Source organism: Anolis sagrei, chromosome 4 (genome assembly GCF_037176765.1).
Source record: "Anolis sagrei isolate rAnoSag1 chromosome 4, rAnoSag1.mat, whole genome shotgun sequence".
In the NCBI taxonomy this organism is placed as follows: domain Eukaryota; kingdom Metazoa; phylum Chordata; class Lepidosauria; order Squamata; family Dactyloidae; genus Anolis; species Anolis sagrei.
Window position 1 is genome coordinate 122,490,846 of NC_090024.1, and position 26,695 is coordinate 122,517,540.

Sequence of the window (26,695 nt, forward strand, 5' to 3'; positions counted from 1 at the left end):
GGGGGAACAGGAGCGTTAAACTCGGCTAACATTTGGAAGAGGGAGTGTCAAGTACTGACAGTTTTGTCAAGCTATGTTTTGTGAGGAAATCATTGGATTGTTGTTGTTTCTTTGTATCTGCAGAAGCAAAGATTATTTGAGCCCATAGTGATTCCTGAAGGAAAGTTGTTTCGGCCAAATGAAAAGCATGTGGCACAGCTGGAGAAGAAAGACTACTTGGGGAAAGCTACGGTAGGATGTTAATCTGTATAGCAAAAGTGGAATTAATAGATTCCACCAAGTGTGTATTCTTAAAGTCTCGCTCAGATAGAATCACAGAGTTGGAAGAGACCTCATGGGCCATCCGGTCCAACCCCCTGCCAGGAAGCAGGAAAATTGCATTCAAAGCACCCCGACAGATGGCCATCCAGCCGTTTAAAAGGTTCCAAAGGAGGAGTCTCCATCACACTCCGGGGCAGAGAGTTCCACTGCTGAACAACTCTCACAGTCAGAAGTTCTTCCTAATGTTCAGATGGAATCTCCTTTCTTGTAGTTTGAAGCCATTGTTTACATGTGTGTTTTAATTGTAATTTTGGGCGTGTCCCTTGTAAGCCACACCGAGTCCCCTAGGGGAGATAGTTGGTGGGGTATAATAATAATCATCATCATCATCATCATCATCATCATCATCATCATCATCCTAGTCTCCAGGGCAGCAGAAAACTTCCTCTCACATATTTATACATGGCTATCATGTCTCCTCTCAGCCTTCTCTTCTTCAGGCTAAACATGCCCAGCTCTTTAAGCCACTCCTCAAAGGGCTTGTTCTCCAAACCCACGATCATTTTAGGCGCCCTCTTCTGGACACATTCCAGCTTGACAATATCTCTCTTCAATTGTGGTGCCCAGAATTGGACGCAATATTCCAGGTGTGGTCTAAGGCAGAAAGAATAGATGGAAGATAGATGCTTTTGAACTGTGGTGCTGGAGGAAAGTTCTGAGAGTGCCTTGGACTTGCGAGAAGATCCAACCAGTCCATCTTCCAAGAAATAAAGCCCGACTGCTCATTGGAGGGAAGGATACTAGAGACAAAGTTGAAGTACTTTGGCCACATCATGCGGAGACAGCAAAGCCTAGAGAAGACAATTATGCTGGGGAAAGTGGAAGGCAAACGGAAGAGGGGCCGACCAAGGGCAAGATGGATGGATGGCATCCTTGAAGTGACTGGACTGACCTTGAAGGAGCTGGGGGTAATGACGGCCGACGGGGAGCTCTGACATGGGCGGGTCCATGAGGTCACGAAGAGTCGGAGACGACTAAACGAATGAACAACAACTACTACTAAGGCAGAATAGAGGGGAACATGACTTCCCTGGATGTAGACACTATGGTAATACAGTTGCCATCTGTTCAGGAAAACAAACAAACAAACAAATAACCACATAGTTTGTAATTTTAATAGATGACGTCCACATTTTCCGTAATCATCCAGCCAGACAGATATTCTCAGACTGTGGTTTCCAGTAAGCTTTGCCAGTATAGCTAATGGTGAAAAATGCCGAGACTGCAGTGACAAAACACTCTGGCAGACCACAAGTTTCACCCTTGAATTAAAATGGTGCGGTTCTTTAGGAAAATGGGCACATTTTCAAATAAGTGAATTTTCCCCATAATGTCAGTAATTGTCCCTCTAGATTTGAATCTTCATGGATTTGAAAAAAATATTCTAAGAATTTCTAGTTCCTCCAGTTATGCTGGAGAAGCCAGGCACCTACAACCTCATGATCAGACGGGCAAAATTACCCATTGTATGCTGATTCCTCTTCACTTTTGTCACAGAATCCACCAGCTCCCATCCCACAATGTAATTTACTTAAATTACTTAAATGCACAACCAAACAGCCAAGTCTTGATCGCCTTTACAAAAGGTTGCAACTCCGACATTGCTCTAATATATGGAGGCAATGAGTTCCACAGAATTGGAGCATAGGTCGAAAAAGCACTATGCCTTGTAGCTTCCAAATGTGCCTCCCTAGGACCCGGTATGTATAGGGGATTTTCCTGGGTGGATCGAGGTGACCACTGATGGGGAAAAGGAATGAGGCGGTCCCTAAGATATAAAGGTCCTTGGCCATTTTGAGCTCTGTCAGGATCAGTATCTTCTAAGAGATCCGATGTTCTATTGGTAGCCAATGCAGTTGTTGCAGAATCGGTGTAATATGGGATCTTATAGATGATCCCGATAGCAGCCTGGCTGCCGCATTTTGGACCATCCGAATCTTCTGGGTCGTTGACTTTGGAAGGCCGGCATATAAGACATTGCAATAGTCCAACCTCGTGGTAACTGTTGCGTGGATTACCGTTGCCAATGCTTCTACCGAAAGGTAGGATGCCAATTTCCTTGCCTGGCGAAGATGAAAAAAGGCTTCTTACTTATGGCAGTGATCTGGGCCTCCTTCGTCAGCGATGAGTCCAACACAACCCCAATGCAGGCAATGCAGGATGTGGGGCAAAGGGTCCCCCTGCCGGGCCCCAATGCATGATGCACGGTGAATCCCTATGTCAGGGGTCCTCAAACTAAGGCCCGGGGGGCGGATGCGGCCTTCCAAGTTCATTTATCCGGCCCTCGCTCAGGGTCAACCTAAGTCTGAAATGACTTGAAAGCACACAACTTGAAAGCACACAACAACAACAACAACAACAATTCTATCTCATCAGCCAAAAGCAGGCCCACACTTCCCATTGAAATACTAATAAGTTTATATTTGTTAAAATTGTTCTTCATTTTAATTGTTGTATTGTTTTTAATTGTTTTTTGCACTACAAATAAGATATGTGTTGTGTGCATAGGAATTCATCCATGTTTTTTTCAAATTATAATCCGACCCTCCAACAGTTTGAGGGACTGTGACCTGGCCCTTGGTTTAAAAGGTTTGAGGACCCCTGCCCTATGTTAATGTGATAAGGTCCCTAGAGAACACCTCTCTAGGAATCTCTATTTATTTATTTATTTCAGATATTTGTACCCCGCCCTTCTCATCCCCTCCCCCCCCTGGGGGGCCCCTCAGGGCGGTTTCCAGCCGGCAACAATTTGATGCCTCCAATGTACACATAATAAAATACTTAATAAAATCCAATAATTACATACATTTAAAACATTAAATCACATCAATTAATTAAAATCTTTTTCTGTTTCCATAACAGCCTGGAGGCCTTATCTGAGCCAAATTCTGTAGTTAGAGACTCCATCAAGCATGTCCATAGTCCATTTCCATAGCGATTGTCATCATTGTCACTGTCATTGTCAGCAAGATTACCCGAAGGCCTGGTCCCACATCCACATGTTTAACTTCTTTCTAATGGAAAAGAGGGACGTTGATAATCTAATTTCACTGTGGTGTGAATTCCACAGGTGGGGAGCCACCACTGAGAAGGCCCAGTATTATTATTATTATTATTATTAACTTTATTTGTACCCCGCTAGCATCTCCCGAAGGACTTGATGCGGCTTACACAGGCCGAAGCCTCAAAACACAATACAATAGAAAACATAACACAACAATAGCAAAGCAAATCAAAACAATAAGCAAAATAACGACAATGGCAGTATCTTCTCTGGGTTCTTCTGTGCAATTCTTTGCTCAGCTTCCAGTGGAATTTGACCATACAGTCATGCTGTAAGACCTAGACATTCTTAGAGGGGATTTCCTCAGGTTAAAAAATAGCAATTTCTTTATTTGTGGTTTTCCACTTTCACAGGAGCCCTATGCCCCTATCTTCAACAAATGCAGATTGCTGACTATGTGTGGATTTAAGGGTACTAGTTGTGTCTTTAGTTGTGTCCTGAGAATGCAGACATAAGGCAAAACAAGTCAGTCTAATTTTGGACTGAAATCTTCACACATCCCCAAACCATATTCCAGTTCCTCTTTTCTCATCTGCATATACTGGAAACCTGGGGACAACATTGGAAAAAGAACAACACACCCATAGCTGAAGAGTGGATTATAAAAGCTTTGAAAAGGACAGAAATGGACAAATTGGCAACAAAGCTCAAGGGGGAAAAAAATCAAAGGACTGGGAACCATTTTTAAACTTTATTATAAAAGAGAAAGACACACAATACTACATCCGCCTGCCACCTCAGGAGGAGAAGGAAGAAATCCTGCTGCTTCTCCCCCATCCCAAGCCAGCTTCTCCCCCGCCCCAAGCCTTTAAAAACACCTGTCTCCTGGCTGTTGCTTACTACATCTGCCTGCCACCTCAGGAGGAGAAGGAGGAAATCCTGCTGCTACTCTCCCCCTCCCAAACTAGCTAAGAAGAGGAAGAGGACTGAGGAAGAGACTTTAAAAACACCTGTCCCTTGGCTGCTGCTTACTGCATCTGCCTGCCACCTCAGGAGGAGAAGGAGGAAATCTTGCTGCTACTCTCCCCCTCCCAAGCTAGCTAAGAGGAGGAAGGGGACTGAGGAAGAGACTTTAAAAACACCTGTCTCCTGGCTGTTGCTTACTACATCTGCCCGCCACCTCAGGAGGAGAAGGAGGAAATCTTGCTGCTACTCTCCCCCTCCCAAGCTAGCTAAGAGGAGGAAGGGGACTGAGGAAGAGACTTTAAAAACACCTGTCTCCTGGCTGTTGCTTACTACATCTGCCCGCCACCTCAGGAGGAGAAGGAGGAAATCCTGCTACTACTCCCCCCCTCCCAAGCTAGCTAAGAGGAGGAAGGGGACTGAGGAAGAGACTTTAAAAACACCTGTCTCTTGGCTGTTGCTTACTACATCTGCCTGCCACCTTGGAAGGAGAAGGAGGAAATCCTGCTGCTTCTCCCCCGCCCCAAGCCAGCTTCTCCCCCGCCCCAAGCCTTTAAAAACACCTGTCTCCTGGCTCAGGAGGAGAAGAAGGAAATCCTGCTGCTACTCTCCCCCTCCCAAGCCAGCTAAGAGGAGGAAGGGTACTGAGGAAGAGATTTTAAAAACACCTGTCTCTTTGCTGTTGCTTACTACATCTGCCTGCCACCTTGGAAGGAGAAGGAGGAAATCCTGCTGTTACTCTCCCTCTCCCAAGCCAGCTAAGAGAAGGAAGGGGACTGAGGAAGCGACTTTAAAAACACCTGTCTCTTGGCTGTTGCTTACTACATCTGCCTGCCACCTTGGAAGGAGAAGGAGGAAATCCTGCTGTTACTCTCCCTCGCCCAAGCCAGCTAAGAGAAGGAAGGGGACTGAGGAAGAGACTTTAAAAACACCTGTCTCTTGGCTGTTGCTTACTACATCTGCCTGCCACCTTGGAAGGAGAAGGAGGAAATCCTGCTGTTATTCTCCCTCTCCCAAGCCAGCTAAGAGAAGGAAGGGGACTGAGGTAGAGACTTTAAAAACACCTGTCTCTTGGCTGTTGCTTACTACATCTGCCTGCCACCTTGGAAGCAGAAGGAGGAAATCCTGCTGCTACTCTCCCCCTCCCAAGCCAGCTAAGAGGAGGAAGGGGACTGAGGAAGAGACTTTAAAAACACCTGTCTCTTGGCTGTTGCTTACTACATCTGCCTGCCACCTTGGAAGGAGAAGGAGGAAATCCTGCTGCTTCTTCCCCGACCCAAGCCAGCTTCTCCCCCGCCCCAAGCCTTTAAAAACACCCGTCTCCTGGCTCAGGAGGAGAAGAAGGAAATCCTGCTGCTACTCTCCCCCTCCCAATCCAGCTAAGAGGACGAAGGGTACTGAGGAAGGGATTTTAAAAACACCTGTCTCTTTGCTGTTGCTTACTACATCTGCCTGCCACCTTGGAAGGAGAAGGAGGAAATCCTGCTGTTACTCTCCCTCTCCCAAGCCAGTTAAGAGAAGGAAGGGGACTGAGGAAGAGACTTTAAAAACACCTGTCTCTTGGCTGTTGCTTACTACATCTGCCTGCCACCTTGGAAGGAGAAGGAGGAAATCCTGCTGCTTCTCCCCCGCTCCCAAGCCAGCTAAGAGGAGGAAGGGGACTGAGGAAGAGACTTTAAAAACACCTGTCTCTTGGCTGTTGCTTACTACATCTGCCTGCCACCTCGGAAGGAGAAGGAGGAAATCCTGCTGCTTCTCCCCCGCTCCCAAGCTAGCTAAGAGGAGGAAGGGGACTGAGGAAGAGACTTCAAAAACACCTGTCTCCTGGCTGTTGCTTATTATTTCTGTTATGATTTTATATTGTATTTAATGTTTTTATGTGAATTTTTATATTATGTATATTACTTGTTGCCTGTAAACTGCCTTGAGTCACCGAAAGGCTGAGAAAGGTGGTATACAAATACGGTAAATAAATAAATAAATAAATTTTGGATCGAGGGCTTTGAATACATTTGAAGTAGGAATCAATCTATATTGGAAATATCTACAAACAACATTTATTTATTTATTTACTGCATTTATATACCATCCCTCTCAACCTGCAGGTGACATGGGATGGTTTACAGTTGGTACGCAGACCGTAAAATACAATTTCAATATAATAAAACAATCAAATAATAAAGCCATAACAGAATCAATAAAATCAATAAAAACAGGTATCATTAGGGTCTTCTCGTTGAAAACATCATCCAATCACATCATCAAACCATTCCATTTTCCTATGTCTGTTACACTGTATTTGCAAATGCCTTCTCAAAAAGCCAAGCTTTAGCTCTCTTCCGAAATGTTAAAAGGAAGGGGGCGATCTAATGTCCTTAGGGAGGGTGTTCCATAGCCGAGGGGCCACCACTGAGAAGGCCCTGTCTCTCGTCCCTGCTAGCTGTGCTTGTGATGAAGGCAGGGCCGAGAGCAGGGCCTCCCCAGACGATCTTAAAGTCCTGGAAGGTTCATAAGGAGAGATGCGTTCAGACAGGTAAGTTGGGCCAGAACCATTTGGACAGCTAAGTTTAGCCAGAGAGTTCAACTTAGCATTGTCATCTTGGAAGATCATCAGTTATAAGTTTTTAAAGTAGTAATGGGTGATTTGAATGCAATATTCCTGCTTCTTGGCAGGGGGTTGGACTGGATGGTCCATGAGGTCTCTTCCAACTCTTTGATTCTATGATTCTATAATGTCTCTTACCCAGAAAATGGGAAACCAACAGAGAAAACGCGGGGAGAGAGAGGAAATCTGTCAGGGGTGCTTTGAATGCGATTTACCTGCTTCTTGGCAAAGGGTTGGACTGGCTGGCCCATGAGGTCTCTTCCAACTCTGATTCTATGAAAGAATGGTCTCATTGTATGACATTTTACAATGAACAAAACATAAGTGACTGGCGAGAGTGAAATAATGTTCCTCTTTCTGATTTTAGGTTGTGGCGTCTGTGATAGACAAAGATGAGTTTGCAGGCTTTGCTCCCCTTCAGCCCCAGGTAAGGCCAAATTGCTCCCTCTATCCGACTCTCGCATAATGATAAATGCTTCCATTAGGCCAGTGTTTCTCAACCTTCCTAATGCCGTGACCCCTTAATAGAGTTCCTCATATTGTGGTGACCCCAGAGTAATTTTCAACGGTAAGCAAACAGTATTTTGGCACTCAAACCAATCACTGATATATATTTTCTGTTCGTCGTGGGGGTTCTGTGTGCCATATTTGGTTCAATTCCGTCATTGGTGGAGTTCAGAATGCTCTTTGATTGTAGGTTAACTATACATCCCAGTAACTACAACTCGCATATGTCAAGGTCTATTTTCCCCCAAGAGCACCTCAAGAGCGCCCCTAGGCAAAATCAACTCTACTGCGAATGCTTACTTTGCGTAATGGTTGAGCCGCCCCTGGGTGACCCCCAACCATAGCATTATTTTTGTTGCTACTTCATAACTGTAATTTTGCTACTGTTATGAATCGTAATGTAAATATCTGATATGCGGATATTCAGATTCCAAATACCCGATATGCCCAAATTTGAATACTGGTGGGGTTGGGGGTGATTGATTTCGTCATTTGGGAATGTTGGAGGTGCTGTGATTTATAGTTCACCTAAAATCAAAGAGCCTTCTGAACTCCACCAATGATGGAATTGAATAAAACTTGACACAGATTTCCCATGACCAAGAGAAAATACTGGGAGGGTCTGGTGGACACTGACCTTGAGTTTTTGGAGTTGTAGTTCACCTACACCCAGAGACAACTGTGGACTCAAACCATGGTGGATCTGGACCAAACTTGGCACAAATACTCAATATGCCCAAATGTGAACACTGGTGGTGTTTGGAGAAAATAGAGCTTGACATTGGGGAGTTGTAGTTGTTGGGATTTATAGTTCACCCACAATGAAATAGCATTCTGAATCCCACCAATGATAGAATTGGACCAAACTTCCCAGACAGAACTCCCATGACCAACAGTAAATACTATGTTTTCTGATGGTCTTTGGCGACCCCTCTGATACCCCCTGTGACCCCCCCAGGGGTCCCGACCCCCAGGTTGAGAAACACTGCATTAGGCAGAAGGAGTTGGCCAGGTCAAGGGAAATGTGCTGGGCAAGTTCCTGGACCAATTCTTGAGGTTAGCAGTGCTTCCTTTTTCACGGGCTTGATCTTGGTGGAGAGGCAATGCAGGGCAATGGGCTCAGGGCACGCACTCCATAAGGCATTGCATGTAGGCGTTTTCTCACTGTTCTTGTGATGCAGGGCAACAATAGCACGTCCATATTGCAGCATTTGACTGAATGAAGCATCAGAAAGTCAAAAATACTCAGAAACAGGTTTAATATTTGAGGTACCAAAATGTGTGTTGGCCAGTGTGATTGCAATCTGGAAAGTTGGAAATGACATACAACCTTTTTTGTTATTGTAGATGTAGTACATTAGTAGTAGAGCATGTGTATCTATGTAATTTTTGCAGTTGTGACATTTATTATGTTTTTTTTCTTTTTGTGTGTTTTTGCACATCTATAAAGTAGTTTATCTAGTTAAAATATGTGTGTTAATAAATATATTTTTGAAAAAAGAAATAAAAATGTTGCTTCTTCAACACACTAACAAAGATACTAATTTTCAATAGCTTTGTTGAGATAAAAATGACAGTATAACCTGGAAGGGACTTATGCTAATATATGTGGTGTGCTGTTGTTTGATTTAGGCATCAGATCCACCTCCTAGACCAAAAACACCAGAAACTCTTAGGTAAGATCAATAAAATTAAGATAATGGCAGCACATCAAAATTGTCAGGTTTTACAATGTATTGTAATGTAATATAGCTGAGTCATGCACTGCTAATAGGCTTCTATTGGAAATACTGAGTCATGCATTAACTGTATATAGAACTTCATTTGGGGAATGTGTTCTGGCCTAGTCCAGGTGATTGTGAATGATGTAATCCTGGATCTGAGTTAAGTTAATGAGTTGGGAACCAATCAGAGATTGTTATGTGTAATTGTATAGAACTGTATATAAGGAAGTCATGTACAGTGCATATCTCTCTCCTTGTGCTGTGATGTTGTTCGTCAAAGGCTCTATGTAATTGAATAAAAGAACCTGTCTACTAAGACAAGATATAACTGTATGCTGTGGTAAGTTTGTAATGTCATCTAGACTGGGGGAAAGACAATGGTAAAACTGACAATGGCCGGGCATGTACTCAAGTGTCTGTAAAAGGTTCCAGAGTGACTGCAGTTTGTGGGAGCAGTTGACTGAAAATACGTGCAAGAAGAAGCTACTGGAAAGCGCTGAAGTTGTGCAACTGATCTGCTGCTGAATTGTGAAATTAATCTCAACAAAAATATATATTGATGTGATTCAGGAAGACTTTCCCATAATTACACATAAGGACTTCTTAAACAAATAACCTGCATTTCTAATTCTGTTTACATGTGCAGTGCTTGAAGGTTTAGAAAACTGTCTCCATTTAAGGAACTATAAAACTGTCTCCAATTAACTGTCTCCAATTTAGAAAACTGTCTCCAATTAAGGAACTATAAATTAAGGAAATATAAGGAAGACACTTTTCAGAAACACAAAAAAGTGAGGGCATTCCACATACAGACCACAAACATAAGAAATACCTTCTGAAATTCAGATCAATGTCCCTGAGATTTTTTTACACAAATAGGTATAATTTGCCTTCTTTTCCCTCTGCTGGGGTTCAACTGTTTAATGCAAACATGGTTTTGGAACAATATTGTTAAAAAACGTGAACTTGAGTCTAAACTTGAGTCATTAAATCCTCAATGTTGCAATCCAGGACAGGAAAAGCCCGCTGACTGTACCACACCATTCCTTTTATTGAAGATAGTTAAAAAGCAGCAAGTAAAAAGCACTTTAAAGAAATAGGTAAATCCAATTAGGTAAGAAATAGCCCAGGATAAAGTTCAGCAAAGTCCATAAAAACAAAGTCCATGCTTCTGTAATATAATTTAGCCAACCAGGAAACACTAATCCAAGGCATGAATTCATACAATCCAAGAATCATGAAACAAGAAATACTTAAACAAGAATCTTTCCAGTAAGGCTTCCATGAACAAGAACAAGAACGTCCCTTGATTCTAAATAATTCTTCATCTGGCTATATTTCCCACACTTGGAACTTTTATCCCTTCGTTAAGCTATCCCCAGCACTCAGAAATTGATTTCGCTTTAATTGAGATTCCCTTATCTTTTTCTGTTGGATTCTGGCAGACTGCCGAAACCACTGTTCGGTCTGCCTATTTTGACTAATCTCCTGCCTCCTATCTATTTGCTCATTAAGTTTTGCAGCTGAGCCAGGTGCCCAGTTGTTTTCAACCTCCAAATCCTGGGCACCCTCTGGTAACAATTCAGGGAGTACACCATCATCCACACACCCTTCAGGAACATTCTCATGGGAAATCAAATTACACTTTGCACAGGGGTCTCCTTCTCTGCATCAATATAATTGACCAAACCATTGCCATCTTGAAATTCACTGGCATCACTTCCCACATCCAAAGCACCCTGATCCTGAAACACAAACACAGGCTGAACTCCAACACTCAGTTCCCTGGTCTGATTAGTTTTGCATGGGATTGGACTGTATAATAAAAGAGAATGTTATTTTCATCCCACAGATTATTTCCTTGATATTGTATTCTTTTACATATGAGTTGCCTTTCCATGCAGGATGTTGCAGGGACAACCGCACAGAGTCCTATATGAATTTACACCAGAAACAGCAAATGAGCTACAAGTCCTTCCCGGGAACATTGTTTTCGTCTTGAAGAAGGAGAAAGACAACTGGGCAACTGTTGTATTCAATGGAAAGGTATTATAAGACTGATGAGGGTGACCCTCTAGGGCAGGGAGGTCGTCACACTTGATTATATGGCAGTGTAGATCCAGCTTGAGATACTGTATTTCATTGAATATTAGTCACCCCCGGTGGCACAATGGGTTCAACCTTTGTGCCAGTAGGATTGCTGACTGAATGACTGACGGTTCAAATCCAGGGAGCAGGCTGAGCTCCCATCTGTCAGCTCCAGCTCCTCACGCAGGGAAGTGAGAGACGCCTCTCACAAGGATAGTAAAATATCCAGGTGTCCCAGGGGCAACATCCTTGCAGACGGCCAATTCTCTCACACCAGAAGCGAATTGTAGTATCTCAAGTCGCTCCTGACACACACACGCACACACAAAACCCACCACATACTCCAATTTTTGGGTACCTTACATAATAGTTGCAGAGCCATTTGGGGCCAGTTCAAAGTAGCCAATGTGGATTTTCTACTTTGATAATCCGGTTCTGGCCCAACTTACCTGTCCAAACGCATCTCCCCTTATGAACCAGCTAGTACTTTAAGAGGCCCTGCTCTCATTCCCGCCGGCGTCACAAACACATCTGACGGGGATGAGAGACAGGGCCTTCTCAGTGGTGGCCCCTCGGCTATGGAATGCGCTTCCTAGGGACATTAGATCGGCCCTCTCCCTTTTAGTATTCAGGAGAAAAGTTAAGACTTGGCTATTTGAGCAAGCGTTTGACAATGCAGTGTAACAGACATAGGAATATGGAACGAATGGATGATCATTTTGGACAACGTTTTTAAGGATTTATGTTTTTATTGATCTTGTTATGGTTTTTTATTATATGTTAATGTGTTTAAATGTTTTATGCTGTGGTTGGGCATTGAATTGTTGCCTCTGTAACCCGCCCTTTGTTACCTGCGGGCAGAGAGGGGCTGTATACAAATATAGCAAATAAATAAATAATAAATAAATGGCGGTGTAGAAAGGTCTGGGCGAAAAGTCTAAATATCTCTCCTTAAACTGTTAGTCTCAGGATCCTATGGGGCACACCCATAATAGCTAAATTCTGTAATGTGAATGAACACTAGGACTTTGAAAATCCTGCCATTTAGAGTTCAAAAATCAGGAGCCAGAAGTAGGATGAAATTTCCTTTCCTTTGTGGGCTTTATTTATTTATTTATTTACTTTATTTATATACCGTTTTCTCAGCCCTCAGGCGACTCAAAGCGGTGAGCAACATCGATACAAAACATCACGAAACAAATATAAGGCAATTAAAAACAATTGTACCATAAATAATTAAACATCAGTATCACAATCATTAGCACCTCAACAGTAAAATCAGAATCCAGTCTCATCATCCATTATTCCATATTCCTATGTTCAATTACATTGTTTAATCAAATGCTTGTTCGAACAACCAGGTCTTCACTTTCCTCTGAAACGCCAGCAGAGAGGGGGCCCATCTGATATCTGCACAGTTCCACAGCCAAGGGGCCACCACTGAGAAGGCCCTGTCTCTCGTCCCCGCCGAGTGCGCCTGTGATGCAGGTGGGACAGAGAGCAGGGCCTCCCCAGATGATTTTAGTGTCCTAGTCGGTTCATAGGAGATGCGTTTGGAGAGGTAAGTAGGGCCAGAACCGTTTAGGGCTTTATAGGCTAACGCCAGCACTTTGAATTGTGCCCGGTAGCAAACTGGCAGCCAGTGGAGCTGGCGCAACAGAGGAGTCGTATGCTCCCTGAGTGCCGCTCTTGTTAGCAACCTGGCTGCCGAACGCTGGACCATTTGAAGCTTCCGAGCAGTCTTCAAAGGCAACCCCACGTAGAGTGTTGCAGTAGTCTATACGGGTACCATTGCTGTCCAAGTATAACTATTTGTATCCATTCTCTCCTAACAGTTCTTGCTTTTGCTTTTTGTACAGAAAGGGATTGTACCTTGCAACTATTTAGAGCCGATGGAAATGCTGAACCAGAGCACCGTCTGGGTAAGAGGCCACTGCATTCTAACTGAAAACTGGACATGTGTCCACTAAAAGTGGGACCTATTCCTCCAAGTCCATACAATTGTGAACTTTTGACTGCTAGGTTAACATCACCTGCAGTTTGCCAGTCAAGGTGCATGAGCGGAAAATAGCATTATAATGTCAGGAGATGGATCAGATTTCCCCGGTTTTACTGAAGGAAGTGTATGAACATCTTTCATATCCAGTGTCTCAAATACATGTATCATTCTCTGTGGTCCCAGCTTCACTGTTGCTTACAGTTTATTTAACACATCACATGTTGTTTTTGTTAGATAGAAATGACAAACATTTCTAATCCTAGAATAAAACACTTTTTGATGAACATGTATATTGATAAATAAAACACTTTTTGGTGAACATATAGTATATTGATAGTACCTGGATATGACCTAAGGGTGGTGGTGGTGGGGGGGGGGGGGGGTTCTGGTGCTAATGGTAATAAACATGTGAGATGTATTGCAAAGAGGTTGCATCAACCAGTGTCCCTTACTGATGACCTATCAGCAGGTGGCTACATAAAGAAAAAGAAACAAGCCACCTTTCTCTCTCCTGTGTGACTTGGTCAGAGTATCTGCCTATGTATTGTCAAAGGCTTTCGTGGCCGGAATCACTGGGTTGTTGTAGGTTTTTCGGGCTGTATGTTCTAGAAGCATTCTCCTGACGTTTCGCCTGCATCTGTGGCAAGCAAAAAAGGCCAATGGGATTTTGGCCTGCATCAATAGGAGCATAGTGTCTAGATCTAGGGAAGCAATGCTACCCTTCTATTCTGCTTTGGTTAGACCACACCTAGAATATTGTGTCCAATTCTGGGCACCACAATTGAAGAGAGATATTGACAAGCTGGAATGTGTACACAGGAGGGCGACTAAAATGATCAAGGGTCTGGATTTGGTTTTAACTGGCTTGTTTAATTTACTGTTTAATTAATTGTATAAATTGTGATTTCAATTATTTCTATTGTTTTTAATGTATTTTTGGACTCTTTTACATGTTGATAGCATTGTACGGTACCTGTGTGAGGCCACCCTGAGTACCCCTTCGGGGGGGGGGGGGAGAAGGGCAGGGTAGAAATGCATGACATAAATAAACAAATAAATAAATATGTGCAATTCTTCTTCCTAAGTACGGTAATCGTTGGGTCTCCAAAGTAATTGATCAAATGGTTGTTGGCAAAAGATTAGACAAGTTACTCAGAGATACTGCTATGGGTTGTTGTAGGTTTTTTCGGGCTGTATGGCCATGTTCTAGAGGCATTCTCTCCTGATGTTTCGCCTGCATCTATGGCAAACATCCTCAGAGGCTCCTATGCTTTTTGTATTTGGAAGTTTATAGGGTACCTTCAAACCTTGTCTGTCAGGGCCCATCTACACTGCCATATAATCTATGGCCAATGGATTATATGGCAGTGTGGCCTCATAAAAGCCAGTTCAAAGCAGATAATCTGGATTATACAGCAGTATAGTTCCAGCCTCACTTCCAACAAAAAGTGACCAACTTATCTATCTTGTATAGAGTGAGTATAACCAGAACTTTTACTGAACAATGATTTTCATTTTTGCACAGAAGGAAAACGATTCTGATTTGGACATCCCAGCACCACCCAGCATTGCTGCTCCAGAACGTCCCACCAGGCGCCCTCCTGGTAAGGAAGAGGAAGCTTGTCCCAAAGCCTGGTGCAGATATGGCAATAATTTTGTGCAAGTCATGGGAAAGGAAATTATTTTGGAGACAGAGGCATTGGATTGGTGATCATAGTAATGGAGTGTGTATTCTGAAAGCTGGGGTCTAATTTTCAAACTACCATAGATTTTGTGTTGATTTAGCACTTATCCGGTGAGCCCCCGGTGGCGCAGTGCGTTAAAGCACTGAGCTGCTGAGCTTGTTGATCGAAAGGTCGCAGGTTCGATTCCGGGGAGCGGCGTGAGCTTCCACTGTCAGCCCTAGCTTCTGCCAACCTAGCAATTCGAAAACATGCAAATGTGAGTAGATCAATAGGTACCGCTCCGGCGGGAAGGTAATGGCGCTCCATGTAGTCATGCTGGCCACATGACCTTGGAGGTGTCTATGGACAATGCTGGCTCTTCGACTTAGAAATGGAGATGAGCACCACAACCCAGAGTCAGATATGACTGGACTTAATGTCAGGGAACTACCTTTACCTATAGCTCTGGGGGAATTTGTAGCCATTCATTTTCCGGTCCCAATTCAAGGTGCAGGTGCTTACCTACAAAGCCCTAAACCAGGGGTCCTCAAACTACGCCCCAGGGCCCGAATACAGCCCTCCAAGGTTGTTTACCCGGCCTCGCTCAGGGTCAACTTAAGTTTGAAATGACTTGAAAGCACACAACAACAACAACAATCCTACCTCATCAGCCAAAAGCAGGTCTACACTTCCCAATGAAATACTCATAAGTTTATCTTTGTTAAAATTGTTCTTCATTTTAATTATTGTATTGTTCTAAAGTGTTTTTTGCACTACAAATAAGATATGTGCAGTGTGCATAGGAATTCATTCATGTTTTTTTTTTTCAAATTATAATCCGGCCCTCCAACAGTTTGAGGGACTATGACCTGGCCCTCTGTGTAAAAGGTTTGTGGACCCCTGCCTTAAACGGTTTGGGACCTGCCTACCTGCGTGACCGCATCTCTGTGTATGAACCCACATAATCTCTTCGTTCATCTGGAGAGGCCCTGCTTACGATCCCACCGGCACTGCAAGCGCGATTGGTGGGGGCGAGGGATAGGGCCTTCTCGGTGGTGGCCCCTTGACTCTGGAACTCTCTCCCTAAGGACATCAGGCAGGCCCCATGGCTAGCAATCTTTAGGAGGAGCTTGAAAACGTGGTTGTTCCAGTGTGCCTTTCCAGAATAAGGAAACTCTTAACATTATGTCCCAATGCACTTTATCAGAGTTTCTGGATATCTGCATGCCTATCTCCCTCCAAACTCCCCACCTTGCCATGGCCAGCACTTTTAATTTTTAATTATTACTTTTGGCCCGGCCATTGTTTTTAATTGCATCATTGGGTGTTGTTAATGTTATTGCTTTGTTTTTTGAGTTATTGCATTGTTGCTGTTGCTGTTGTTTTTATTGTTGTATTTGGGCTCGGCCTCTTGTAAGCTGCACCGAGTCCTTCAGGAGATGGTAGCGGGGGACAAATAAAGGATATTATTATTATTATTATTATTATTATTATTATTATTAACATCTAAAGAGCCACAAGCCCTTCCTATGCATCCCAGTACTGTAGGTTTTCACCTCCTCTTTGGCGAGATGGTTGCAAGTTTTACTCTTGAGATTACTGATTTTTAAATCATGTTTCTCTCTTTATAATCACGACTTCCTTTTGTTATACATGTCCGTGCTGTGCTTTTGTTAGGAACCACAGTGTAAGAAGCAGTGGTCTAGAAGACTCATTGCTGTAATGGTCTAACACAGGCAGTACTCTGGTATTCTTCCCTATCTCGTTGGTGTTTTTTTTTCTTCCAAAAAACAAACTGTTCCTATCATACAAAATTAGCATATTAAGGGTAATGCTTTTAGTCTAACCTCATTTTCAACCTGCAAGGGGTTTATGCTTAATGTGAGGAAATGTTTTCAAAAGCAATTTTCCACAATCTATTCTATACCCAGATAATTTTTCTTCTCATTTTGGAACATGTGGGGGTGTGACTGCAACTGCAGGCCTTAGCATCAATCTCTATGCATATTTTAGTTCTCTTTTGTTCAGAAAAAAAACAAAATCAAAACAGAAATGTGTTCTGCTTCATCTTGCAGGTCAGAAGAAAGCGCCAGAGGTAAATGATCTACTTTGTTGCCTTGATGTATGAGATTTTGGAGAGAAGAACCCAGATACACCTAATATTACAAATTGATTTTACGGTGTGCACTGCACACCCTCCACTATTAACAGAAACTATTTATTTCATGTGAATTTAAATCAATAGCACTATACAGGTGGAGTATCTTTTATCCAAAATACTTGTTTTATGCAACATTTTGTTCTTATTTAATGAGAATAGTTAGATTTTAATAGATTTTAATAGAATAGATTTTAATTGCTGTAAATTGGGTTGCAGCTAAACATAAAAAAAACAAGATTATGGCCACAAGAATGGCAAATAGAGGGAGAAAACATGGAGGCAGTGACAGACTTTGCATTTCTAGGTGCAAAGATTACTGCAGATGCGGACTGCAGCCAGGAAATCAAAAGATGCTTACTCTTGGGAGGAGAGCAATGACCAATCTTGATAAAATAGAGAAGAGTAGAGACATCACACTGGCAACAAAGATCTGCATAATTAAAGCAATGGCATTCCCCATAGTCACCTATGGATGTGAGAGCTGGACCATAGGGAAGGCTGAGCGAAGGAAGATAGATGCTTTTGAACTGTGGTGTTGGAGGAAAGTGCTGAGAGTGCCTTGGACCACAAGAAGATCCAACCAGTCCATACTTCAGGAAATAAAGCCCAACTGCTCATTGGAGGGAAGGATATTAGAGGCAAAAATGAAGTACTTTGGCCACATCATGAGAAGAAAGGAAAGCGTGGAGAAGACAATGATGCTGGGGAAAATGGAAGGAAAAAGGAAGAAGGGCCGACCAAGGGCAAGATGGATGGATGGTATCCTTGAAGTGACTGGCTTGACCTTGAAGGAGCTGGGGGTGGTGACAGCCGACAGGGAGCTCTGGTGTGGGTTGGTCCATGAGGTCACAAAGAGTCGGAAGCAACTGAACGAATGAACAACAAATTGGGGGTCCCCAAACTATGACCCATGGGCCGGATGTGGCCCTCCAAGGTCACTTACACAGCCCCCACCCTGTAATTTAACCATAGGATTTACCCTAAGTCTGAAATAATTTGAAAGCACACGACAACAATCTTAATTAACTTGACTATTTCATCAGCTAAAAGCAGGCTAACATTAAGTTTATGTTCATTAAAATTGTTCTTCATTTTAAATATTGTACTATTTTTTCATGGGTTTTTTGCACTACAAATAAGATATGTGTCATGTGCATAGGTATTTGTTCATGCATTTTCAAGCTATAGTCTGGCACCTCAGCAGTCCGGGGGACCATGAACCAGCCCTCAACTTCAAAACTTTGAGGACCCTTGCTGTATATCAGGGGTAAACAAACTTTTTAAACAGAGGGCCAGGTCACAGTCCCTCAAACTGTTGGAGGGCCGGATTATAATTTGAAAAAACCATGAATGAATTCCTATGCGTACTGCACATATCTTATTTGTAGTGCAAAAAACACTTAAAACAATACAATAATTAAAATGAAGAACAATTTTAACAAATATAATTTTTTTAGTATTTTAATGGGAAGTGTGGGCCTGCTTTTGGCTGATGAGATAGGATTGTTGTTGTTGTTGTTGTTCTGTGCTTTCAAGTCATTACAAAATTAAGTTGACCCTAAGCGAGGGCTGGTTAAATGACCTTGGAGGGCCGCATTCGGCCCCCGGGTCTTAGTTTGAGGACCCCTGCTGTAAATCATACACTGTATTTCCATATATATTTTTTGGTCGTGTCAGGAGCGACTTGAGAAACTGCAAGTCGCTTCTGGTGTGAGAGAATTGGCCGTCTGCAAGGATGTTGCCCAGGGAACGCCTGGATGATTTGATGTTTTTATCATCCTTGTGGGAGGCTTCTCTCGTGTCCCCGCATGAGGTGCTGGAGCTGATAGAGGGAGCTCATCCGCCTCTCCCCAGATTCGAATCTGCGACCTGTCGGTCTTCAGTCCTGCCGGCACAGGGGTTTAACCCACTGCGCCACTGGGGGCTCACTGTATCTCCATAGCTGGGTGGCATATAAAGATTGCAAGTAGAATAAAATGTGTTTCTGAGAATGTACAGAATGCAAAGCTTTGATCCAAAACACATGACACAGATCCACATAGATGCATGGGCACCTTTTGAGTTAGAAATTCAGTATTTAATTTCCCTTGTCCACAAATTTATTATGCACATTGTCAATCTGGGACATTCCCAGCTACTTTTGCCCGAAAGAATAGAAAATGGAAGAGTATTTGCGTCAACACATATTTTTCATGTGTTTCCATGCTCAGTCGCATGAGTTCTTGTTTTCTCCCATTGAAATGGCCATTCTGAATACAGGGAGTGGTGTTGTCCTTGTGCGCTTTTAGAGTTCTGTTCCCCTATTCCTTGTTTTTTCTCCTCTTGCAGCCTGATTCCTCAGCTACATACATTATCAAGGTACACTATAAATACACGGTAGCCCTGCAAGTGAGCCCCGAGCTTTCGTATAGCAGTCTTTTAGAGAAGGTCTGCAAGAAGCTGGAGCTCTCCCCGCAGCACACAACTCTGAGGTAAGGAATGCTGTCCAACATCCCCTTCATCTCTGGCTGAGCAAACAGGGCTGCTTTGGTCTTCATCTGTTTACTCATTTGTGTTTTTTAGCTTCCGGCTTACAAATGATACAGAGTTGGTGCCTTTGAGTGAGGATAAGATGAAGGACCTGTGGAATCAGGCAGAGAACAATTGCTTGACGTTGTGGTGCAGCAGCCAGGAGGTGGGTCAGACCAAATTAAAAGGGAACACACTTGGTCTCCTTGTGATAGTGATTTGTTGCTAACTGCAGCATTTAAAAAGTAACCTGATGAATTACAAGCAGTCCCCAAATTACATACATCTGACTTACCCGTATATTCCGGCATATAAGACGACTGGGCGTATAAAACGACCCCCAACATTTCCAGTTAAAATATAGAGTTTGGGATATATTCGCCGTATAAGACTACTTCTTCCAATGCACACCATTTTTTTTAAAGCATCATATTTGATTTCAATATGTTAATTTTCCTATTACTGTACCTCCTTCTCTGCCTCTCAGATCTCGCACTTAACTGCAGTCTTCAGGAGCGAGATCTGAGAGGCAGAGGAGGAGGTACTGGAATAGGATACAAGGGCAGGCCAGACAGGTAAAAGAGGTGTGTTTGTCTGGGCCCAGAGTCACTCTCCCTCTTTTTTTCCATACCTTGGGACACCTGCAGCTTGCTCCGCCCTTCATTTACATCTTCCCGGTGAGGCGCCCCTTCACCTCACCATCGGGTCCACATTAAGTCCATGAATCCTAATGAATGGATTTTCTTCTACCATACTTGTACAGAGTCGCCCTTAATGCTGTTATACAGTCACTTTTTATACAGGCAAGGATGTGGCCATTGCCATTTTTGAGCTCCCCCCACCATATGCAGCAACCACAGATTCTCCAATCCGGATTGGAAGTTTCAGCACTCGCTATATAAGACGATACCCGTGTATAAGACTACTCTCGCGTATAAGACTACTCCCATGTATAAGACTACCCCCACATATAAGACGACCCCGTGTATAAGGTGACCCCTGATTTTTTAGAAGATTTTCTTGGGTTAAAATATAGTCTTATACACCAGAATATATGGTACAAATTATTCATATTTAAGAACAGGGGTGAGACAACAGGAAGTGAGAGAAATCTACCCTTCGGCAGGGAAATTAACTCCTGGAAGAGCTTTCATGGGGAAAGTTATCTCCAGTGAAGCTTCCTCACCAATCCATTTTTCCACAGTAAGACAGTTTTTTTTACAATCCAATTCTTCGAGAGACAAAAAGTGAGGTGAAATCTTCTGAACAGGGGCACAGACAGCAACACAAACACCACAGGGATGTTAATCCTTCCCATGTATCCAAAGTTTATATATATATGGAGTTGCACTTTTTAAAAGTTCTTGTCCTGACTTACATACACATTCAACTAAAGAACACTTGGAGTGCCTCTGGTGTTGCTGCAAGGAGGTCCTCCATTGTGCATGTGGCAGGGCTCAAGTTGTATTGCAGCAGATGGTCTGTAGTTTGCTCTTCTCCACACTCGCATGTTGTGGATTCCACTTTGTAGCCCCATTTCTTAAGGTTGGCTCTGCATCTCGTGGTGCCAGAGCGCAGTCTGTTCAGTGCCTTCCAAGTCTCCCAGTCTTCTGTGTGCCCAGGAGGGAGTCTCTCATTTGGTATCAGCCATTGGTTGAGGTGCTGGGTTTGGGCCTGCCACCTTTGGACTCTCGCTTGCTGAGGTGTTCCAGAGAGTGTCTCTGTAGATCTTAGAAAACTATTTCTAGATTTAAGTCGTTGACGTGCTGGCTGATACCCAAACAGGGGATGAACTGGAGATGTGACTGCCTTGGTCCTTTCACTATTGGCTGCTACTTCCCAGCGGATGTCAGGTGGTGTGATACCAGCTAAGCAGTGTAATTTCTCCAGTGGCGTAGGGCGCAGACACCCCATGATAATGCGCCATGTCTCATTAAGAGCCACATCCACGGTTTTAGCATGGTGAGATGTGTTCCACACTGGGCATGCATACTCAGCAGCGGAGTAGCACAGTGCAAGGGCAGATGTCTTCACTGTATCTGGTTGTGATCCCCAGGTTGTGCCAGTCAGCTTTCGTATGATATTGTTTCACTTTTTGCTTGATGTTCAGGCAGTGCTTCTTGTAGGCCAGAGCACGGTCCAGAGTGACTCCCAGGTATTTGGGTGTGCTGCAATGCTCCAGTGGGATTCCTTCCCAGTGATCCTCAGAGCTCGGGATGCTTGTCTGTTCTTAAGGTGAAAGGCACATGTCTGTGTTTTAGATGGATTAGGGATCAGCTGTTTTTCCCTGTAATAGACAGTGTTCTGGTATGGCCGTACCAGGAGCTCCAATTTTATTTGCTTTATATTAATTGTTTGCTTGCAGTCCAAGGTTTCAGAGACTCTGCAGAAAGGTGGCTTCCTTTAGTTGCAGTCATAGGGCAAGTCACCTGTCCATCATCATTATGTTTTGGTTCCGCCCCTTGCTCAGGGTAATTGGGAAGGGAAGGGAGCCATTTTTAGTTAGTCTCAGCAAGGTAAACTTACGTATAGGATGTGTGCAAGTTTCCCCTGTACAAAAGCTTCAATCCTTAAGACTTTCCGGGGGGAAACAGTCTTAAGAGCATCCAAGACTTTCTGGGGGGAAACAGTCTTAAGAGTCTCCAAAGATTTCCAGGAAAACAGCCCTAAAGACCAAAGAACTCCAGCTGGAGAATATCTAAGCCTTTACTGGTAGGTCGACCCGGCGTTCGAGACGTAATTCAACCTGGTAGCGGAGCCCACATCAGTAAGGATTAGATTACAGTCAGCCTGGGAGAAGTTCGTGGACAAGTTTAGGAAGCTACCAGTTGCATAAAAGCCTGGAATCATTTGTTTAGCTTTACTGAAGACAAGAGAAGTTTCTGTTTGATTGTTCATTAATAAAGACTTTGTTATACTTCACAAGCCATCTAAAGATCATTTGTGGTGGAAAACCTCTGAGAACTTCTCCTTGGGCCCCCTGCCTTCCTGCTGGGCAAAGGTTGCACGTCCTGTTCTAAAGGAAATTCTTTACAGGCCCAGCGCATGACAGAACAGGGAGTGAGAGCACCTAGGGCTTCGGAGAGCTTCTGTTCAACCATCGCAAAGCTCCCTGCTTGAGCAGTAATGGCACGATCATCAGCATAGATGAAGCTCTCTGTCCCTTCTAACAGTGGCTGGTCATTTGTGTAGATGTTGAACATGGATGGAGCAAGCACGCTTCCCTGAGACAGACTGTTCTTCTGTTTTCGCCATCTGCTTCTCTGGCCCTGGAACTCAACAAAAAAGTTCCTGTTTTGTAGCAGGTTATCTATGAGGCGGGTGAGACGGTAGTCCTTTGTGATATTATACATTTTTTCTCAGGAGGAGGCGGTGGTTTACGGTATCATAAGCCGCTGACAGGTCTATGAAGACAGCTCCTGTGATCTGCTGCCTTTCAAAGGATTGATAACACTATGCAACACAATTTTTGTTCCTGGGTTAGGAATGTCATTTCCTAATTGTTCCTGGTAGCGAATTCCCTACCTGCTAGGCTTGGAAAAGCTAGGAAAGTAGGCCCAGAAAGTTCGGCAGCCATTTTGGAAAGGGTGCCCGGGGCATCCATTTTAAATCTCATCTCCTGAAGGGGGTGTGCTTAGGAAGATTACAGCTATTTGGGAAGGATAGCTGGGGATTGGAGAGACAGAGCAGACAGAGGGAATGGAGAACTGTTTCTTTATTGTGTGCCGCTTATTTGGTAAAAGGTGAAATTCTTAAGCTTGCTGTTTTTACATCAGACGGGAAACGACAATCCAAACACAGAAAATGGCGAGGAGGCTCAGGACAAGACGGAAAAAGAGATGAAAGAAAATCAAGTTGTAGCGCGATATAGTTATGAAGCCAGTCAACCAGAGGACCTGGAGTTTCAAAAGGGAGAGACAATACTTGTTCTGGCTCAAGGTAACTCAATCCGAAATCACGGGGATTTGAATGAAGCAAGAAACTATTATGAACTCTACTCCCTTCTCGTTTCTCCATGTTAAGGAAACTGTCAAATTGTCATCCGTCTGTTAAATATCCCTTAGTTAGTTAGTTAGGCAAACCCTCGTTTTCCGAGGAGGATTGTCTTCCAGTATTCTTGTGGGCCCATATGTGGCTGTGGAGCCCTATTCTTGCTCTGCATCTTCTTCCGCAGTGAGGGCATTGGTTTCCAGGTGGAAGGCGGTCTCGGTCGGGGTTGGCTTAATGCGCCTTCCTCTTGGCACGCTTCTCCCTTTCGCCCTCCATCCGTGCCTCTTCAAATTCTGCAGCACTGCTGGTCACAGCTGACCTCCAGTTAGAGCACTCAAGGGCCAGGGCTTCCCAGTTCTCAGTGTCTATGCCAGAGTTTTTAAGGTTGGCTTTGAGCCTGTCTTTAAATCTCTTTTCCTGTCCACCAACATTACGTTTTCCATTCTTATGTTCGGAGTAGAGCAATTGCTTTGGGAGATGGTGGTCGGGCATCCGGACAATGTGGCCAGTCCAGCGGAGTTGATGGTGGAGGACCATCGCTTCAATGCTGGTGGTCTTTGCTTCTTCCAGCACACTGACGTTTGTCCGCCTGTCTTCCCGAGAGATTTGCAGGATTTTCCGGAGGCAGCGCTGATGGAATCGTTCCAGGAGTTGCATGTGACGTCTGTAGACAGTCCATGTCTCACAGGCATATAGCAGGGTTGGGAGGACAATAGCTCTATAAACAAGCACCTTGGTATCCCTACGGATGTCCTGGTCCTCAAACACTCTCTGTTTCATTCGGAAAAATGCTGTGCTCGCAGAGCTCAGACGGTGTTGTATTTCATCTACCTTACTAAACTATTTTATCCGTTAACTAGTTCACGTAGTGGTTTTCCTCCCCCCTCTAAAATTATTGTTATTGTTGTTGCTAGCTATTTTTGTTATGTTGTTTTATGCTGTTTTAATTGTTATTGCTTTATTTTAATTGTATTCTGCCTGGGCTTAGGCCCCATGCAAGTTGCCCTGAGTCCCTTCGGGGAGATGGAGGCGGGGTAGAAAAATAAAGTTCTTCTTCTCTTCTTCTTCTACTGGCCCTTGATTTTCCTCATTCCTGTTCCAACAGCAAGTCTCATGAAATGTGCATATATGCAAAAAAATAGCAAAACTTGTGTATCTTTGGTAATTGTGTACTAGGTGGACTTTTAGACAAGAAAGGAGATTCCATCTGAACATGAGGAAGAACTTCCTGACTGTGAGAGCCGTTCAGCAGTGGAACTCTCTGCCCCGGAGTGTGGTGGAGACTCCTTCTTTGGAGGCTTTTAAACAGAGGCTGGATGGTCCTCTGTCGGGGGTGCTTTCAATGCAATTTTCCTGCTTCTTGGCAGGGGGTTGGACTGGATGGCCAATGAAGTCTCTTCCAACTCTATGATTCTAAGACAGGGGTCAGGAACCTTCGGCCCTCCAGGTGTGGTGGACTTCAACTCCCACAATTCCTTGGGCCAAGGTAAGCCTTTGGGGCAAATGCCGAGCCTCAAGGAATTGTGGGAGTTGAAGTCCACCACACCTGGAGGGCGAAGGTTCCCCATGCCTGTTCTAAGAGAAACAGTAGCTACCAAGTCTCTCTCCTCCGCAGTTGTAGCTTTGCACAGGAGCCCCATCCTTCTTCCCATCATGGTTTCTAATTCACAGATAATGTACTGTAGTGCAATCTTTTACTAAAATTCACTGTTAATTAATAAGCTTTTTCTTGTAAAAAAACTTAAACATGATGCTATTTTATCTTCGTAGTGAATGATGAGTGGCTGGAAGGCAAATGCAATGGAAGAGTCGGAATTTTCCCCAAATCCTACATTGAAGAATACAATAACCAAGATCCTCCAAGTGAAGTATGAGCAAACTCAAACTCAAGGAACTCTGATGTTTCCGCTCCTTTTATAAGGCAGTTCATCTCATTATAATATGCCAAATCCTCTGTTATAACTGAAGCCTCTATGTGTGTGGTATTATTCTGCTTTAATGTTTATCAGTTGTGATGCATACTGGGTTCTTTAGCGTTTTCCTGTCTAAAAAGAAAGCCAGGACAAGTCACAGTAGGCGAGTGATGGTTGTCCATTTGTATCTCTGAAATAATGTAAAATTCAATATACAGGGTGAGGCAGCATAATTTCCTTTTTTAAAATGCGTGCCATTCAGTTGGTTGAAGACGTAGCGGAGCGCTAGTGGTCTCGTTCGAGAGGCGGGAGTATCAAGTTTTGTCCTGACACAGTTCAGTCGCCATCATGCATTGGAACAGTGAGGAGTGTGCTTTTGCCATTGAGGCTTACTTTTCGAGTGGATTTGGAGTGGCCGGCCCGCTCTTCAGATTTGGCCCCTTGTGATTTTTTTCTATGGGTTTTTTTGAAATCCCGTGTTTATGTGAACCGTCCAAGGACCCTACAAGATTTGAAGACCAACATCCAGGAAGAAATTGCCAACATAACACCTCCTATGTTGGCATGACAAACGCCAGAAATCGGTTTACTCAGTGTATGGAGAATGGGGGACATCACCTACATAACTTGATCTTCAAAACTACGTAAAACAAAACGTTAGGTATGCGCCTACTTTATATAAAAAAATTCTGATTCATACAATGGGTTTTATTAAGTTTTGAAAAAAGGAAGTTATGCTGCCTCACCCTGTATTCTGCTTTCATGTTTATCAGTTGTGATGCATACTGGCTTCTTTAGCTTTTTCCTGTCTAAAAAGAAAGCCAGGACAAGTCACAGTAGGCGAGTGATGGCTGTCCATTTATATCTCTGAAATAATGTAAAATTCAATATAGTATTCCAGAGTTTTAGTAGAATTACCATGCTACTACCTAGAGCACAGGCACATAGTTTTTAGGGGTTTCTTTGTTTCGTTTTTTTGTCGTGTCAGAAGCGACTTGAGAAACTGCAAGTCTCTTCTAGTGTGAGAGAATTGGCCGTCTACAAGGACGTTGCCCAGGGGACGCCCGGATGATTTGATGTTTTTATCATCCTTGTGGGAGGCTTCTCTCATGTCCCCGCATGAGGAGCTGGAGCTGATAGAGGGAGCTCATCTGTCTCTCCCCGGATTTGAACCTGCGACCTGTTGGTCTTCAGTCCTGCCGGCACAGGGGTTTAACCCACTGCGCCACCGGGGGCTCCATAGTTTTT

The 26,695-nt window shown here is 43.7% G+C and overlaps 1 protein-coding gene across 1 annotated transcript in view; it reads left to right on the forward strand.

The window, feature by feature from the left end:
- NCF2 (neutrophil cytosolic factor 2) overlaps window positions 1-25,826 on the forward strand; it is a 39,077-nt gene extending 13,251 nt beyond the window's left edge. Inside the window, exons 5-15 of the mRNA XM_067467615.1 lie at window positions 124-231; window positions 7,261-7,320; window positions 9,033-9,076; window positions 11,029-11,170; window positions 13,072-13,134; window positions 14,737-14,815; window positions 16,951-16,970; window positions 19,365-19,507; window positions 19,599-19,710; window positions 23,321-23,483; window positions 25,305-25,826. Coding sequence (XP_067323716.1) covers window positions 124-231; window positions 7,261-7,320; window positions 9,033-9,076; window positions 11,029-11,170; window positions 13,072-13,134; window positions 14,737-14,815; window positions 16,951-16,970; window positions 19,365-19,507; window positions 19,599-19,710; window positions 23,321-23,483; window positions 25,305-25,408 — 1,038 coding nt within the window. The 3' untranslated portion in view covers window positions 25,409-25,826. The remainder of the gene's footprint in view (window positions 1-123; window positions 232-7,260; window positions 7,321-9,032; window positions 9,077-11,028; window positions 11,171-13,071; window positions 13,135-14,736; window positions 14,816-16,950; window positions 16,971-19,364; window positions 19,508-19,598; window positions 19,711-23,320; window positions 23,484-25,304) is intronic.
- The last annotated feature ends 869 nt before the right edge of the window (window positions 25,827-26,695 follow it).